The sequence below is a fragment of the Microcaecilia unicolor genome, chromosome 3 (genome assembly GCF_901765095.1).
Source record: "Microcaecilia unicolor chromosome 3, aMicUni1.1, whole genome shotgun sequence".
Taxonomy (NCBI): Eukaryota; Metazoa; Chordata; class Amphibia; order Gymnophiona; family Siphonopidae; genus Microcaecilia; species Microcaecilia unicolor.
Window position 1 is genome coordinate 255,608,942 of NC_044033.1, and position 16,713 is coordinate 255,625,654.

Sequence of the window (16,713 nt, forward strand, 5' to 3'; positions counted from 1 at the left end):
GGTAATGGTGTAGAGTTGTGGAGAGTGGGTTTGGGGGGGATTTGGGGGGCTCAGCACCCAAGGGAAGGGAGCTATGCACCTGGGAGCTTTTTGTATTTTATTTTAAAATTTTTAGAAGTGCCCCCTAGGGTGCCGGGTTGGTGTCCTGGCATGTCAGGGGGACCAGTGCACTACAAATGCTGGCTCCTCCCACCACCAAATGCCTTGGAGTTCGCCGGGTTTGAGATGGCTGAAAAACAAAACCGGCAATCTCAAACCCGGCGAACTCTGGCATTTGGCCGGGCTAAACTGTATTATCGAAAAAAAAGATGGCCAGCCATTTTTTTCGATAATACAGTTCCGGCCAGCTGTTGCGCCACCGCCAAAATAGATCGCCGGCAACGTTCGATTATGCCCCTCATTGTGTATCTGGATTTTCAAAAGGCGTTTGACAAAGTACCTCATGAAAAACTCCAGAGGAAATTAGAAAGTCATGGGATAAGACGTAGTGTGGATTATAAACTGGTTAAAAGATAGAAGGGTAGTTAGTGGGGTTCCCCAGGAGTCTGTGCTGGGACCGCTGCTTTTTAACATATTTATAAATGATCTAGAGATGGGAGTAACTAGTGAGGTAATTAAATTTGCTGATGACACAAAGTTATTCAAAGTGGTTAAATCACAAGATGATTGTGAAAAATTACAAGAGGACCTTACGAGACTGGGAGATTGGGCATCCAAATTGCAGATGACGTATTTTTTTTAATTTTTTTTTTAATTTTTATTTATAACCATTTTAATTTTTACAAGCGATAAAACAACTTGCCAGAAATACAGAGAAGGTAATATATAGGAATTATTTCAATCAGGTAATTCTATTCTCTTCCTTAGACCACTAAATAGGGAGAGTGAAACAAGACAAGGAGATCAATTAAACAGTAAACAGAAAAAAAAACAACAACGTGGTATTAACCTGTTTATCCCCAGATATTACTCATCTAATTCATTATTCCACATTGATCTGTAGATGACGTTTAATGTGATCAAGTGCAAAGTGATGCATGTGGGAAAGAGGAACCCGAAATATAGCTTCATCATGCAAGGTTCCACATTAGGAGTCAACGACCAGGAAAGGGATCTAAGTCAGCGTTGATGATACTTGAAACCCTGTGCTCAGTGTGAGGCGGTGGCTAAGAAAGCAAATAGAATGTTAGGTATTATTAAGAAAGGAATTGGAATGCAAAAATGAAAATGTTATAATGCCTTTCAATCACTCCATGGTGCGACTGCACCTTGAATACTGTGTGCAGTTCTGGTCACTGCATTTCAAAAAAGATATAGAGGAATTAGAAAAAGTAATGAAAATGATAAAGGGGATGGGACAACTTCTCTATGAGGAAAGGCTAAAGCAGCTAGGGTTCTTCAGCTTGGAGAAAAGACGGCTGAGGGGAGATATGATACAGGTCTATAAAATAATGAATAGAGTGGAACAGGAAGAAGTGAATCGCTTGTTTACTCTTTTCAAAAATACTAGGACTAGAGGCAAGCAATGAAGCCACAAATTAGTAAATTTAAAACAAATTGGAGAAAATATTTCTTCGCTCAACGTGTAATTAAACTCTGGAATTTGTTGCCAGAGAATGTAGTAAAAGCAGTTAGCTTAGCTGGATTTAAAAAAAGGTTTGGATAGCTTCCTAAAAAAAAAATCCATAAGCCATTATTAAAATGGACTTGGAGAAAATCCACTGCTTATTTCTAGGATAGGCAGAATAAAATGTATTTTACTGTTTTGGGATCTTGCCAGGTACTTGTAACCTGGAATGGCCACTGTTGAAAACGATGCTGGGCTTGATGGACCTTCGGTCTACCCCAGTATGGCAAGACTTATGTAAAGAGTAATGGTGAGTCATAGCTGACAGTAGTCAAAGCTCATGTGAAACAAGTCACCACCAAGAGTCCTTTTCTACTTAAAAACAAGTCAAATGAGAAGGGAAAAAAACAGAAGATGTTTGATTTGCTTTCTGAGAGGCTGTAAGAGTCCAAGTCCTTCAGAATTAGTCCAAGTCCTTCAGTCCAAGTCTCTCCCTCCTCTCTTTCCACCCAAACCCACCTCTCCTCTCCCTCCACTCTCTATCTCAGTCGAAGACACCCTCATCCTCCCCGTCTCATCTGCCCACAACCTCGGAGTCATCTTCGCAGTGTGTTTCTTCTAGCAAAAAAGGTGCCGGTACTCAAATGTCAGGCCACCCTTCAGGGATGAGGTGATCACTGAGGGACTCACCCCACAATGGCCAGGCCCCCTGCAACCAGTCACAGAATCTATGACAAGGCAGAATTGGTGTGTAGAGCCTGAGCTCTTTCATTAAAACTTGGGAACCATGGGCCAATTTCAGCACACAATGGAAAAGGTGCCAGTACTCAGTACCCTCAAGTACCCCCTCAAAAAAAGACTCCTCCCTCTCCTTCTCTGTCCATATCCAGCAGACAGCCAAGACCTGTCGCTTCTTTCTCTATAACATCAGCAAAATTCGCCCCTTCCTCTCCGAGCACACCACCCAAATTCTCATCCACTCTCGCCTTGACTACTGCAACCTACTCCTCACTGGCCTCCCACTTAGCCACGTCTTACCTTCCGCCTAGACCGATATGCTCATATCACCCCTCTCCTCAAGTCACTTCACTGGCTTCCGATCAGGTACTGCATACAGTTCAAGCTTCTCCTACTCACCTACAAATGCACTCGATCTGCAGCCCCTTATTACCTCTCTACCCTCATCTCCCCTTATGCTCCTACCCGTAACCTCCGCTCACAGGACAAATCCCTCCTCTCAGTACCCTTCTCCACCACCGTCAACTCCAGGCTCCGCCCTTTCTGCCTCGCCTCACCCTATGCTTGGAATAAACTCCCTGGGCCCATACGCCAAGCCCCCTCCCTGCCCATTTTCAAATCCTTGCTCAAAGCCCACCTCTTCAATGTCGCTTTCGGCACCTAATCATTGTACCTCTATCCAGGAAATCTAGACTGCCCCCAATTTGATTGACTGCACTTTTTTGTCCTTTAGATTGTAAGCTGCTTTGAGCAGGGACTGTCCTTCTTTGTTAGATTGTACAGCGCTGCATAACCCTGATAGCGCTTTAGAAATGTTAAATAGTAGTAGTAGTAGTAGTAGTAATTAGAGTTGTGTTTGGTTTGGGGGAAAAGTGGGGGGTGAAGTTTGGGGTGGGTGAACAATACAAGTATATTGTTAACAGTATGTGTTTTTCATTTATATGTTCAATAAAAACTGTTTAAAAAAAAAACAAGGCAAATTAACATGGATAAATGGTACATAGTTTCCTTGATCCAAGTGATTTTTGCTCTGGGACTTTTTTTGAAACGTTGTCAAGGGCATGTGAGAAGAAGGTGTCGAAGCCACTTTTAGGCAGATAGAAGCCAATGGACCCCCACACTCCCCAGCTAATCTTTCCACAATCTCTCCGTTCCTCCAGCGCGTTTACAAAGCCACCAAGAACAACATCCCTTGCCTGCTGGTGGAAGGATCTGGTGGGGTTGCTGACTGCCTAGCGCAAATCCTGGAGGAGGCATTAACCCTTGAAGCTGTTCGCCCACTAGTGGAGGAAAAGCTGAAACAATACTTTGCACAGGAGGACGTGTCCAGGCTGGCCGATCAGGTATGTGTCAGCAAAAAGAGTGGCCCTGCTTTGCCCCCTTGTACTCCACCCAGAGCTGATTAAAATGTATATATTCTCTTCCTGGCAAACATCCTCCAAAGTGCTTTTACAGAATAAAACTGTGTACAATCTTAAATACAAGGAGACACAGTAACTCCCAGTCCCCTGCCAGCTTGTTGGGTCCTGCAGAGCCCTAGACTCTTCTCCATAAACTGGATACAGTATGATCAACCTGTTTACTTCCAGTAGAGACTTTGCAAGTTGATATGGTATCAGATGCTCTCAAAGTCCTTTCTTCAGTGCTCTGGATACTCTGTAGCTTGATAAGGTATCCAACGCCTTTTTCTGCAGTGGTCTGGATTCTCTGCAGGTTGTTACAGTATCTGACGCTCTTAATGTATTTTCTTCAGTGCTCTGGATTCTCTGCAGATTGATACAGTATCTGATGCTTTATCAGTCCTTTCTTCAGTAATCTGCTTTCTCTATAGGTTGATAACTTATCTGACACCCTTTTCAGAAGTGCTCTGAACTCTTTGCAGGTTGTCAAGTGTTTATTAGAATATTTTAAAGATCCCTGAGAGAAAGATACTGGCCAGAGGCCATTGACTGGTCAATGTTTGCCTAGCAGGCATTGTCTGGGGTGCCTTCTTTTCTCGAGCCCCATAAGCGGTCTGTTGCCTAGTAAGGACTTTTAGGGACTGCCCTTTGCACGTCTACTTGTTTGGGTCTTCACATGTGTCTTTTCCCTCCCAATAGGTTGAACGAATCCTGGAAAACCGGGAACTGGTAACAGTATATTCCCATCAGGATGGCATGGAAGATTTTGAGACTGTCATCCTGAAGGCCCTGGTGAAAGGTGAGGCTGTCTTCCTCCACAAGATTTTTGAGAAGTATTCCTGTGTGTCTCTCTCCTGGGAAGAAGGACATCCTGCATAATTCAGCCTCTCTCTTTTATGTATCTTCTACCCTCTCTCTCTCTCTCTCTGCTCTTTATTTCTGTGTCTCTGATGAGTGTATAATCTGGGCTGTGGTGAAGTCCGATAGGGTCTCTCTTTGTCCTCATGTTCAGCATGTAAGAAACAGAGCAGTGATGCTACTGAGTATCTGGATGAGCTGAAGTTGGCTGTGGCCTGGAATCGAGTGGATATCGCAAACACTGAACTCTTCCATGGGGAGATCCAGTGGAAGGTGAGTGGATTGGGAGGGGTTACTGTGGGCTGGAGTTATGAGGGGAGGGGTTAGAAGGTCACGATGGGGGAGTGTTTACTAGAGGTTGGTAGGAGGAGCCATCATGAGACTACAGAGGGTATCCTACTTCTCAGTAGTAAGGGTTTTAGGGAAGCTTGATCTCATGGGCTCACCCAGATAGAGATGGATAAGATTAGGATAGAGTTGAATTTGGCATTGTGTTTATGGTTGTTGTTGAGTTCGGTGAGGTTGGGGTCAATGTTAGGGTTGGGGTTGACACTGGAACTGAGGTTGAGATCAGGACCAAAGACAGACAAAGACGGGCCCGGGGCAGGGTCACACTCCCCACCCAGGCTGCCGCCACAACCCCCCATACCAGGCTGCTGCTGCCGCCGCCCCCCCCCCCCCCAACCTGCTGCTGCCACCCCACATCAGGCCGCCACCACCCCTCCACTTGACTGCTGCTGCCGCAACCCCCCCCCCCCCCCCCACCAGGCCGCCACTGCCTCACCACCACCAAGCCACTCCCCACGCAGCTCCCCCAGTTACTTACTGCATCTTACGAACCTTTTCCGGAGATAGGAGGGCGGTAGAACGAGAGGACATGATTGTTACATTCCTCACCTGGTTCCAGGCCTGCGCGGCCGGTTCACTGGCGAGGTGCGGTCCGGCTGAGATAGCTGGCTATTTTGGATGTGGTTTCTCCAGAATGGGTCTGTTTCGGTTTCCTGTTTCTGGCAGCCGTCATCTTGGTTGGATCAAGGACAGCAGCCATCTTGGCTAGCTCAGGAGGGGGCAGCCATTTTGGAGTAACAGGTCAGGAAGGAAGCCCATATTTGGACGTAGGCACCTCTGCTGATGGGGGCAGCCATCTTGAATTAGCTCCACTACTTAAGGCCCTGCCTTCAGTCCTTCATTGCTTCAGCCTCAATTGTGTTTGAGGTTCACACCAGTGCTGTTTCCCTTCAGTTCCAGTGTTCCAGACCTCGGCTTGTTTCCCGGACCTTGCTTGTTCTGCTGCCTGTCGTGACCTTGGACTGTTTTTGACTACTCATTGCCTACAGATTTACCTGACTTTTGGACTGTGTTTGTTTGCCTACCTGTCTGGACAGTGGTCGTGCAACTCCGCTGGTTCCAGAAGTCCTGGTGGCTGCCCGAACCTGGGGGCTCAACTCCCAGGGAACAGCGGTCGTTCCCCAGGTGAAGCTAGGGGTTGTCTGGCTGCCTGTCCGAGTGCGGTGTCACTCCATCCTAGCCATGCTCAGTCGGGGCACATGGCCTCACATTTCTCCAGTCATAACAATGATATGAGAGTGAAGGGGGGCAGACTCAAGAAATATGTCAGGAAGTATTTTTTCATGGAGAGAGTGGTAGATACTTGGAATGCCCTCCCGTGGGAGGTGGTGGAGATGAAAACGGTAGCGGAATTCAAGCATGCGTAGGATAAACATAAAGGAATCCTATGCAGAAGGAATGGATCCTCAGAAGCTTAGCCGAGATTGGGAGGCGGGGCTGGTGTTTGGGTGGTGGGGCTAGTTCTGGGCAAGACTTCTATGGTCTGTGTCCTGAAAATGGGGCTAGTTCTGGGCAAGACTTCTACGGTCTGTGTCCTGAAAATGGCAGATACAAATCAAGGTAAGGTATACACAAGAAGTAGCACACATGAGTTTATCTTGTTGGACAGACTAGATGGACCATGCAGGTCTTTTTCTGTCGTCATCTACTATGCTACTATGTTACTTACTGCATCTGCTCTCTCCCTCGGTCAGTCTCTCTCCTGCTCCTGAGTGACGGGATCCGGGTTATCATGTTTACACAGCTCTGCCTCCACAGATCCTTCTTCCTGCCGCGTCACCTCCCACCTATGCGAAAACTGGAAGTACTTCACATAGAAGGAGGCAGGAAGAAGGACCTGTGGTGGCAAGACCATAGTTAACACAATAATACAATAACCCAGGTCCTGGCACACAGAAGCAGGAGACAGACAGGAGCAGAACCTTCTGCCTGTGTGCCTGTCACTGGAAGCCTTGCTGGCATCAGGCCCCTCTTAGAGGCTGGGCCTGGGGAAACCTTGCCCTCCCTGACTCCTCCTCTCGACAGCCCTGGGTAAGATTAGGATGAAGATCAAGATAGAAGATGTGTTTGAGGTTGGGGTTAAGGATGAGGTTGGGTTGAGGTTAGAGTTATGGTTAAGGCTGGGAAGGGGAAGTAGAGTTAAAAATGGAGTCGGAGTTGAGGATGAGATTGTAGATAGAATTTAGATCAGGACAGAGATTGGGTATAAAATCAATGTTGAGGGTTTAGATTATGGTTGAATTCAGGTTGGTTTATAATTAGGGTTGCAGTAGAGAGGTTTGAGGTTGAGCAGGCAAGGTTAAGATTGTCATGACTCTCGGAGCTTGGTAATTAGAAGCCCCAATATCATGGAGTATAACCCTGGCACAGCAATCACCTGAAGTCTCTATTATTTTATGAAGTCTCTTTTATTGAATAAATCACAGATAATTCACTCACAGATAGATGTTCAGGATACAGAGACTTCTTAATCTGGAGGCTGTGGGAGGTGGAGATCTGAAGAGAGGTAGTTGTATTGCAGGGGGAGGGGAAGGTAGTTGAACAGGTAGAAATAGTCCAAAGCTGGGTGACTGGAATGTGTGATATCTCATTTGGAAGGAGATATTCTCAGGGTAAAAAACCAGGTTCTTTACAGGGAGTTCTCAACAGGACAGAGCTGTCTGGAGAAGATGGTGTTAGCTCCATGTCCCTGGCTGGATGGTGTTGGAATGCCTCGTGGCTGAAAGGACAAAGAGGTATTGGGGCTTTCCACAGGCTCAGGGAGGAGCAGATAGAGGCCAATGGGAACAGAGCCTGCCATCGGGTAGCAAGGGGTAGTCCTAGAGATAGGAGGGAAAGGTCATACCTGGCTGACCGCTGAGGACAGATAGTAAGACTGAACAGGAAGACAAAAGAGCCAAGCTTGGCAGAGAGAGAGAGAGAGAGAGAGGTCTGGGCAGCCTCACAACCAGTGGTAACAGTTCTTACACAGCCAAACAAGTGTGATTGCACTGCCTGTGAACTACATTACCCACAGTGCATTGCTCATGTATTTTTTGCAGTGAGAAACTGCAGCAATGATAGTCCTTGGAACTGAGAATAACAGTAAAAACATTACACACATTTTAGGATCACGTTATAAACTAGTGCGAGGCTGTCGGAGGACAGAACACTCCCCGCCTGGTATCGGTAGATACCACTATCCTTATTATCATACTTTATCAAATTAATTGCATGCAAGGTCCATTATTGACATTCAGGCTGTCCACCGGCTGTCTCAACCCCAGGCTTCCAACAAACAGTCGCGAACTCTGGAACAACGTGAGTCTTTGGCCTATTGTCATCGAACGGCAGCAGGAGGCAAACCTTCCAAGCAGGACTGGACTAACAAGCTTGGTTTGGCTGGAACCAGTTGCTGGGATGGACTTGGCTTAGCAGGAACAGGATTCAAGATGCTGGAATGCTGGAACAAGGTTCAGGATACTCGAACAAGCTGGACAGGAACAGGATTCAGAATACTGGAACCAGGTTCAGGATACTCGAACAAGCTGGACAGGAACAGGATTCAGGATGCTGGAACAAACTTGGCAGGAACGGGAGCTGAAAGCAAACAAAGCAGAGACGACCAGGCAGGGGACTAGAGCTGAAGACAACCAGGACAGACACAAGCAGGATACAAAGCTAGCCCTCACAGACAAACAACAGGGCTAAGGCTGAAGCTAAGGCAGAGGGGGACTAGAACAAACAAGGCAGGCTAGGCAGGACACAAAACTGACCTACACAGACAAACAACAGAACTAAGGCTGAAACTAAGGTAGAGGAGAACTAGAACAAGCAAGGCTGACTAGGCAGGACACAAATCTGACCTACACAGACAAACAACAGAACTACAGCTGAAGGTTGAACCCAGCACACAAACAGACTGAGAAGAGCAGAGGCAGAAGTGCCCATAGGCACACAGACTATGAACGAAGTAGAAGTGCTACACTTCCTTATAAACAGGACAGAGGCAGGAAATACACAGAACCCAAAGTGAGGCTTGACACACAGGAGAGAAACACGCAGACAGTAGCCAGCACAGCAGCTGACCCTCAGGACAAGGTGTGGACCAGAGAGGGATCACGACCACAGTCGTGGTACTGGCTGTAGGGTCATCTTCTTCATCACACAGGAGCTGAAACAAGAGACAGACAACAACAACACTAGACAACACAAAAGAGAGAGAGAGTCCTTGAGTCTTTGGTCTTCATGAGAGGATGGCGACTCTGTGCTTGTGCTTCTTCGGGTGGTCCAGGAAGCGAAATCTTGGTGGTGGATCATATGGGCCATTCACTGTAGACAGGATGCTTCATTGGGTGCGCTGTTGCAGCTGGGTGGAGACCCAAAGGGTGAATTCCCAGCTTAGGCCAAGGCGGCATTGAAAAGAGGGTGTGTCCACACCCAAGTCTAGATCTTTCAGGTCTCTGACATGGTCTACTGAAGGGAATGTCTCATCTTTACTGAACTCTTTGTTCATCATGCTCAGGAACTCTTTGTCTTTCATGGAGAAGGCTGGTTCGTCTCCATCTTTGGTGTTCTGGAACACTGAGCTTCCCAGGTGTTCTCCTAGGTCTGCTGGAGAGACTGTTTTGTAGAGCGTTGGGACAATGCTATTTTCCTTCTGGGCGGGAGCTTCTTTGGTGGTTAAGTGGTTGGTACATGGCTCGAACAAGGACGAGCACCCGCTGTCTAGGATATTGGTGTGAAGTACCTTGACATTTGACTTTCTTGTTCGCTTGAGGCAGGCATCGCCTGCTGTTGTCCCACCCAAGTTGAGTGGGTGTGCATAGGGAGCACTGCATGGGCTCTTGCCTGATTCATGGATGTCCAGGGGTTCTGGTGCATCTCTGTCTGGCAAAAGCGAGATCTCAGCATCTGGATTCAAGTATGCAAGCTGGTCGGTAGTGGGCCTCAGGTAAGGATGATTCCGGGCAGCCTGTAGCGTGGGACTCTCACCCTTGTCATCTGGTATCTGGTCATGTTCAACCTTCGTGAGTGACTGTGGCATGGTGTCGCCATTCATAGCCTCTATCGCGTAACCGCTTGCTGCTTGCCTTGCCGTCTGAACGGCCTTTGCACAAGTTTTGATGCTGTCTTGGGCGTAGTTTTGGTGGATGTCGAACAGGTCATGGCGCTCTGATCTTGCAAGAGGCCTGTTGCTCTGCTCATCTATGACGACATACGTTTTGTCTGCTTTGCCACGTCGTCCTTCAAGGTGCACTTCGGTCAAGCATGTCTTGGTGCGGCATCTACCTTCGCAGTTTCCTTCACACACCTTCGTGCATCTTGGAGTGGCTTGGAATGTTGGTGCCTTCTCCTCCTCCATCTCCCCGCCATGATTCAATGCAGGGTTAGAACTCGGTTCGGCATCATCTGGGTGTACGGCATAGATGCTCTGGTCGTTGCCATGTTCTGTACCCTTGATAGGTACTCTGCCATTTTGGCAGGATGATCTGAATTCAATTCTTCTACACATGTGGCTGTTTCCTTTCTCAGCCCGTGCAGCATTGTGTGCTTCTCTTGCTTAGGAGTAAGTTTCATACTTGCTATGGCATCCTCGGAATCGGATTTCCCCGTCCTGTGGCGCTCAGGGCGGTCATTGGACTGGGTAAGCTCTGCGCTCCCCAGATCTTTGCTGGTCAGACACTCTGCTGGCTCATCTCTTGCTGTGGCTTTAAGTCAAGCAGCTGACGTCACTGCTAGTTGGTTGGCTTGCGCCTTTCCGACGCCTGATGCGGAGTGTGGCTGTCCAGCTCCCTCTGGTTTAGACCAAGGGAGTTCAGCCGATATTCTGCTTGAGAGCGACTGCTCTGGTCTCTTTTGCTTCCGCCCTGTGCAAGGGCTCAGACTTTGCGGTGAGTGTTCTTGCTCATTTCCCCTTTGCTTCTGCCCTGTGTGAGGGCTCAGACTCTGCGGTGAGCGTTCTTGCTCGTTTCCCCTTTGCTTCTGCCCTGTGCGAGGGCTCAGACTCTACGGTGAGCGTTCTTGCTCATTTCCCCTTTGCTTCTGCCCTGTGTGAGGGCTCAGACTCTGCGGTAAGCGTTCTTGCTCGTGTCTCTCCTGCCCCCAGTCTGCTTGAAGGCTCGGACTCTGCGGTGAGCGTTCTTGCTCATTTCCCCTTTGCTTCTGCCCTGTGTGAGGGCTCAGACTCTGCGGTGAGCGTTCTTGCTCGTTTCCCCTTTGCTTCTGCCCTGTGCGAGGGCTCAGACTCTACGGTGAGCGTTCTTGCTCATTTCCCCTTTGCTTCTGCCCTGTGTGAGGGCTCAGACTGCGGTAAGCGTTCTTGCTCGTGTCTCTCCTGCCCCCAGTCTGCTTGAAGGCTCGGACTCTGCGGTGAGCGTTCTTGCTCATTTCCCTTTTGCTTCTGCCCTATGTGAGGGCTCAGACTCTGCGGTGAGCATTCTTGCTCGTTTCCCTTTTGTTTCTGCCCTATGTGAGGGCTCAGACTCTGCGGTGAGCGTTCTTGCTCATTTCCCCTTTGCTTCTGCCCTGTGTGAGGGCTCAGGCTCTGCGGTGAGCGTTCTTGCTTGTTTCCCTTTTGCTTCCACCCTGTGCGAGGGCTCAGACTCTGCGGCGAGCGTTCTTGCTCATTTCTCTCCTGCCCCCGGTCTGCGTGAAGGCTCGGTCTCTGCGGTGAGCGTTCTTGCTCATTTCCCTTTTGCTCCTGCCCTGTGCGAGGACTCAGACTCTGCGGTGAGCATTCTTGCTCGTGTCTTTCCTGCCCCCAGTCTGTGTGAAGGCTCAGACTCTGTTGCTGAGATGAAGCATCTCTGTTAGCGCATCTTTCTGGAGCGAGTGCTAGTGGTAGTGCATCCGTGTGGGTCACTGTCGTGAGAGCTTGCCTCCGTAGTGTGCTCTGCTTTAGGCTCATTCATCTCGGGTGCGTTAAACTCTGACGAAAGTAGATCAGGTTCCTCGGTATATGAGGGTTCTTCTGACTCGAGTTGCTTCAATGCGCTAGTAGGTGATGGGGTGTGTGCCATCGCATGAGTTTTGGCTCGAGGAGCGTAATCTTCAGAGGCAAGGCGACTGAGTCAGTTCTTTCTGTGGTTCCGACCCACGGCAGCTTCTAAGACCTTGGCCTTTGACTCAAGTGCTGCTACCTCTCTCTCTTGTTGGAGTGCTTCCATCATGATGTCCAGCTCAGCAATTTTATATGGAGCCTCAGCCTCTCTATGTGCTTCTTCGGCCTCTAGTGCAGCTCGTTTTAACTTCAGGGCAGTTTCTTGTTCAATGAGGGCCCTCATTTGGAAGGCTGCCTCGCTGGTTTTCGAATGGTTGGAGCGATTTGTTGTACGTGACCTGGAGGATCTTGCGTCATTGTCTGCCCCTGCTTTTGCAGTGCTACGTATACTTTCTTCCACTTCCTCACAGCGCTCGATTAGTTTCTCGCTGTACTTTTCCTGCTTTGCTTGATAACCTTCCAGGAATTTCTGGGTTAACTGACAATTTCTTCTGCCCTTGAACCCTGCGCTGCCCTCTGGCTGTTTCTGCATGCCTGGTGCAGGGGACACTTCATCTGGTCCTGTCAGTAAGGCATTAAGTTCTGCCATCCTGCACTGGTTTGCTTCTCTGTCTTTATTAAATGAAAAGTCAGCTGTTGTGTGCAGGGGGGCTGGGGATGTAAGGATTACTCAGTATGAAGCTGTGCTGAAATGTGCTAGTGGCTTCTCTCTTTGTGCTGGGTCAGGTTTCACTGCTAAGTTAATGGACAGAGAAGGAGGGAGGGGGGAGTAGTCCTCCCTCAATTAGTCTCTTAGCAACTGATTGCTTCAACCCGTTTGCCAGGAGATCTTTAGGGCTCAGAGTTCTGACTGAGCTTGGTGCAGAGAAGAGGGGCAGGGAGAGCTTCAGAGCCCTTTCAAGGTAATTTAACATGGAGGTGTGACATGGGCAACACAAAGCACTGAAGTTGGGAGATTCTTTCTTACTCTGATGCCCTGCTTCAAAATTTCCGATCAGTTCTGCTAGTCTTTTGAACTAGTTTCATTTTTCTCATGCTTGCTGAAGGTTAAATGTTCTTAAGTTCCCCAATACAAAAATAGTTTCTCCTTCTGATTTATCTCTGGCTGTCTTTGATCCCTGATGACCCAGAGGGGAGGGGGGCTGCTCTCCAGTGAGGAAGAATACTTAGAAACACAATAGAAGGGCACTTAATTCAATCACCCTTAGGAATGTGGTCAGGGCTGGCTAGCACAGCTTCTGGTTTGAGTTTAGAACTCCACAATCTTCTGCTTTTTCACAACTAAGTTCTTCTGATAAATGCTTTTAAACTTTAAAGTCCGATATTGCTTTCTTTAGCTGCAAGTTCACTTAAATGCATTTCAATCAACATAGGCAGTGCAAGCAGAGTCACTGATTTCTTTAAACACAGTGCTGATGGCTATTTCAAAGGTATATCCTGCTTGAGCTTTCTCCAATAGCTATTTAGTTTTAACTCTGGTTTTTTACTGTCATGACTCTCGGAGCTTGGTAATTAGAAGCCCCAATATCATGGAGTATAACCCTGGCACAGCAATCACCTGAAGTCTCTATTATTTTATGAAGTCTCTTTTATTGAATAAATCACAGATAATTTACTCACAGATAGATGTTCAGGATACATAGACTTCTTAATCTGGAGGCTGTGGGAGGTGGAGATCTGAAGAGAGGTAGTTGTATTGCAGGGGGAGGGGAAGGTAGTTGAACAGGTAGAAATAGTCCAAAGCTGGGTGACTGGAATGTGTGATATCTCATTTGGAAGGAGATATTCTCAGGGTAAAAAACCAGGTTCTTTGAAGGTTGCCAGATGGGAAAAATTTTCCCTGCCCAAAATCAGCCTTAAACCAGCCCAAAACACGCCCAATGTCAAACCCCGCCTCCAACGTCATCGACCCCCGCCTCTGATGTCACCTCTGACGTCATTTCCCCGCCCCCAACGACACCTCTGGCGTCATAAACCCCGCCCCCGATGTCAACCCCGCCCCGGAAAAGCTTCTATTGGACCAAATTGGACCAATAGAAGCCCCGGAAAAGCTTCTATTGGACCAAATTGGACCAATAGAAGCCCCGAAAAAAGAGCCCACACCCTGCACAGCTGCAGTGAAAAAGAAGCCCAATTTCCCGCAGCCCGCAACCTTCGATAATTTCCCGCATCCTGGTTTAAAAACCAGCCCAATTGGGTGGGAAACCAGCCCACCTGGCAACTCCAACAGGTAGTTCTCAGCAGGACAGCGCTGTCTGGAGAAGATGGTGTTAGCTCCATGTCCCTGGCTAGATGGTGTTGGAATGCCTCGTGGCTGAAAGGACAAAGAGGTATTGGGGCTTTCCACAGGCTCAGGGAGGAGCAGATAGAGGCCAATGGGAACAGAGCCTGCCATCGGGTAACAAGGGGTAGTCCTAGAGATAGGAGGGAAAGGTCATACCTGGCTGACCGCTGAGGACAGATAGTAAGACTGAACAGGAAGACAAAAGAGCCAAGCTTGGCAGAGAGAGAGAGAGAGAGAGAGAAGGTCTGGGCAGCCTTACAACCAGTGGTAACAGTTCTTACACAGCCAAACAAGTGTGATTGCACTGCCTGTGAACTACATTACCCACAGTGCATTGCTCATGTATTTTCTGCAGTGAGAAACTGCAGCAATGATGGTCCTTGGAACTGAGAATAACAGTAAAAACATTACACACATTTTAGGATCACGTTATAAACTAGTGCGAGGCTGTCGGAGGACAGAACAAAGATAAGTAGAATAATATTTGGGTTTAGATTAATGGGATTGAATTTGTCATCAAGGCTGGGGTTAGGGTCAGCATACAGCTTGGGCTTGAGGAGGAGATTGATGTGGGATTTGGATTCTGATTGAATGAAACTAGTATTACAATTCACAAATAGAGAGAGGTTTGAGGACAAGACCAGGATCATGTGGCTTCAGTTAGACCATGGTTAGTGCATAAGGTTGGGTTTGAGGTTGGCATAAGGGTTTATATATACCACATAAACCTTATCTCTACTTCACTTTGTATTTGTTTACACTGGAGTCTGCAATTGCATCTCCGGCACTATGTAAGCCACATTGAGCCTGCAAATAGGTGGGAAAATGTGGGATACAAATGAAACGAATAAAATAAATAAAAAATAGTTTTTGCTATAGATAAGGAGACCATAAGAATAGCCATAGTGGGTCAGACCAATGGTCCATCTAGCCGAGTATCCTGCTTCCAGCAGTCGCCAACCCAGGTCACAAATACCTGGCAGAAACCCAATTAGTAGCAACATTCCATGCTACCAATCCCAGGGCAAGCAGTGGCTTCCCCCATGTCCATCTCAATAGCAGGCTATGTCACCTTTCCTCCAGGAACTTGTCCAAACCTTTTTTAAACCCAGATACGCTAACCACCATTACCACATCCTCCAGCAATGAGTTCCAGAGCTTAACTATTCTTTCAGTGAAACAATATTTCCTCCTATTTGTTTTAAAAGTATTTCCGTGCAATTTCATTGAGCGTCCCCTGGCCTTTGTACTTTTTGAATGACAGAAAAACCAATTCACCTCCACCCATTCCACTCCACTCAGGATTTTGTAGACTTCAATCATATCCCCCTTCAGATGTCTCTTTTCCAAGCTGAACAGCCCTAACCTCTTTAGCCTTTCCTTATACAGGAGCAGTTCCATCCCCTCTATCATTTTGGTTGCTCCTCTTTAAACCTTGGTTGCTCTTCTATGAGAAACCTAGAGCCCGAGGTTGTATTTAAGGGTTTATGGTTCTGGCATAGATAAGGATGGGGACAGGGATGGAATTCAGGTTAAGGGTTTATGGTTATGATTGTAGTTAAGGATACGGGATATGACTGAGATTCTGATTAAGGGTTTATGGTTCTGGTTGTAGTTAAGGACAGGGATAGGGTTGAGGTTATGGTTAAGTGTTTAAAGTTCTGGTTATAGCATGGGCATAGACTGGGGGGGCGAGGGGGCAATGCCCCCCCCAAACGACGCCGTGACGACTGGCGCTAGTAGTAAAAAACAAAAAAACAAACAGGCACGCGCTCGTCTCCGTCCGCTTCGCTTCCATGCCCTCTCTGTCTGCGTCCCACCCGAAAGGAAATGACATCAGAGGAAGGCGGGACGCAGACAGAGAGGGCAGGGAAGCGAAGCGGACAGAGACGAGCGTGTCTGTCTACCCCCTCTCTTCCTTCCTCCCTCCGGCGCAGGCAGCAGTCTTCTTCAGCTTTTCTGTGTTTCTGGCATCGGTAGCGACGTACACGCTGCCTTCGGCTCTGCCCCGAAGCCTTCTCTTCAAGTTCCTGTTCCCGCATAGGTGGGAACAGGAACTTGAAGAGAAGGCTTCCGGGCAGACCGAAGGCAGCGTGTACGTCGCTACTGCTGCCAGGAGCACAGAAAGGTTGAAGAAGACTGCTGCCTGCGCCGGAGAGAGGGAGGAAGAGAGGGGGTAAACGGAGTCACGATCCTGGACCTCACGGGGGGGGGGGCAGTAGAGGGAAGATGGATGGAACTGGGAGGGGTGGGGAGCAGAGGGAAGGAGCAGGAGATGGATGGGACTGAGAGAGGAGGGGAGCAGAGGAAAGGAGCAGGAGATGGATGGGACTGGGAGGGGTGGGGAGCAGAGGGAAGGAGCAAGAGATGGATGGGACTGGGAGGGGTGGGGAGCAGAGGGAAGGAGCAGGAGATGGATGGGACTGGGAGGGTGGGGAGCAGAGGGAAGCCTACTGGAAAGAAGATACTGCATAAAACAGAAGACACTGGGACCAAAGCGAATAGAAAAACTAAATGATCAGACAACAAAGGTAGA

General features: G+C 48.2%; 1 protein-coding gene across 1 annotated transcript in view; it reads left to right on the forward strand.

Moving 5' to 3' along the window:
• TRPM4 (transient receptor potential cation channel subfamily M member 4) overlaps positions 1-16,713 on the forward strand; it is a 145,589-nt gene that overhangs the window by 109,839 nt on the left and 19,037 nt on the right. The window contains exons 8-10 of the mRNA XM_030197953.1: positions 3,466-3,648; positions 4,405-4,504; positions 4,718-4,836. Coding sequence (XP_030053813.1) covers positions 3,466-3,648; positions 4,405-4,504; positions 4,718-4,836 — 402 coding nt within the window. The remainder of the gene's footprint in view (positions 1-3,465; positions 3,649-4,404; positions 4,505-4,717; positions 4,837-16,713) is intronic.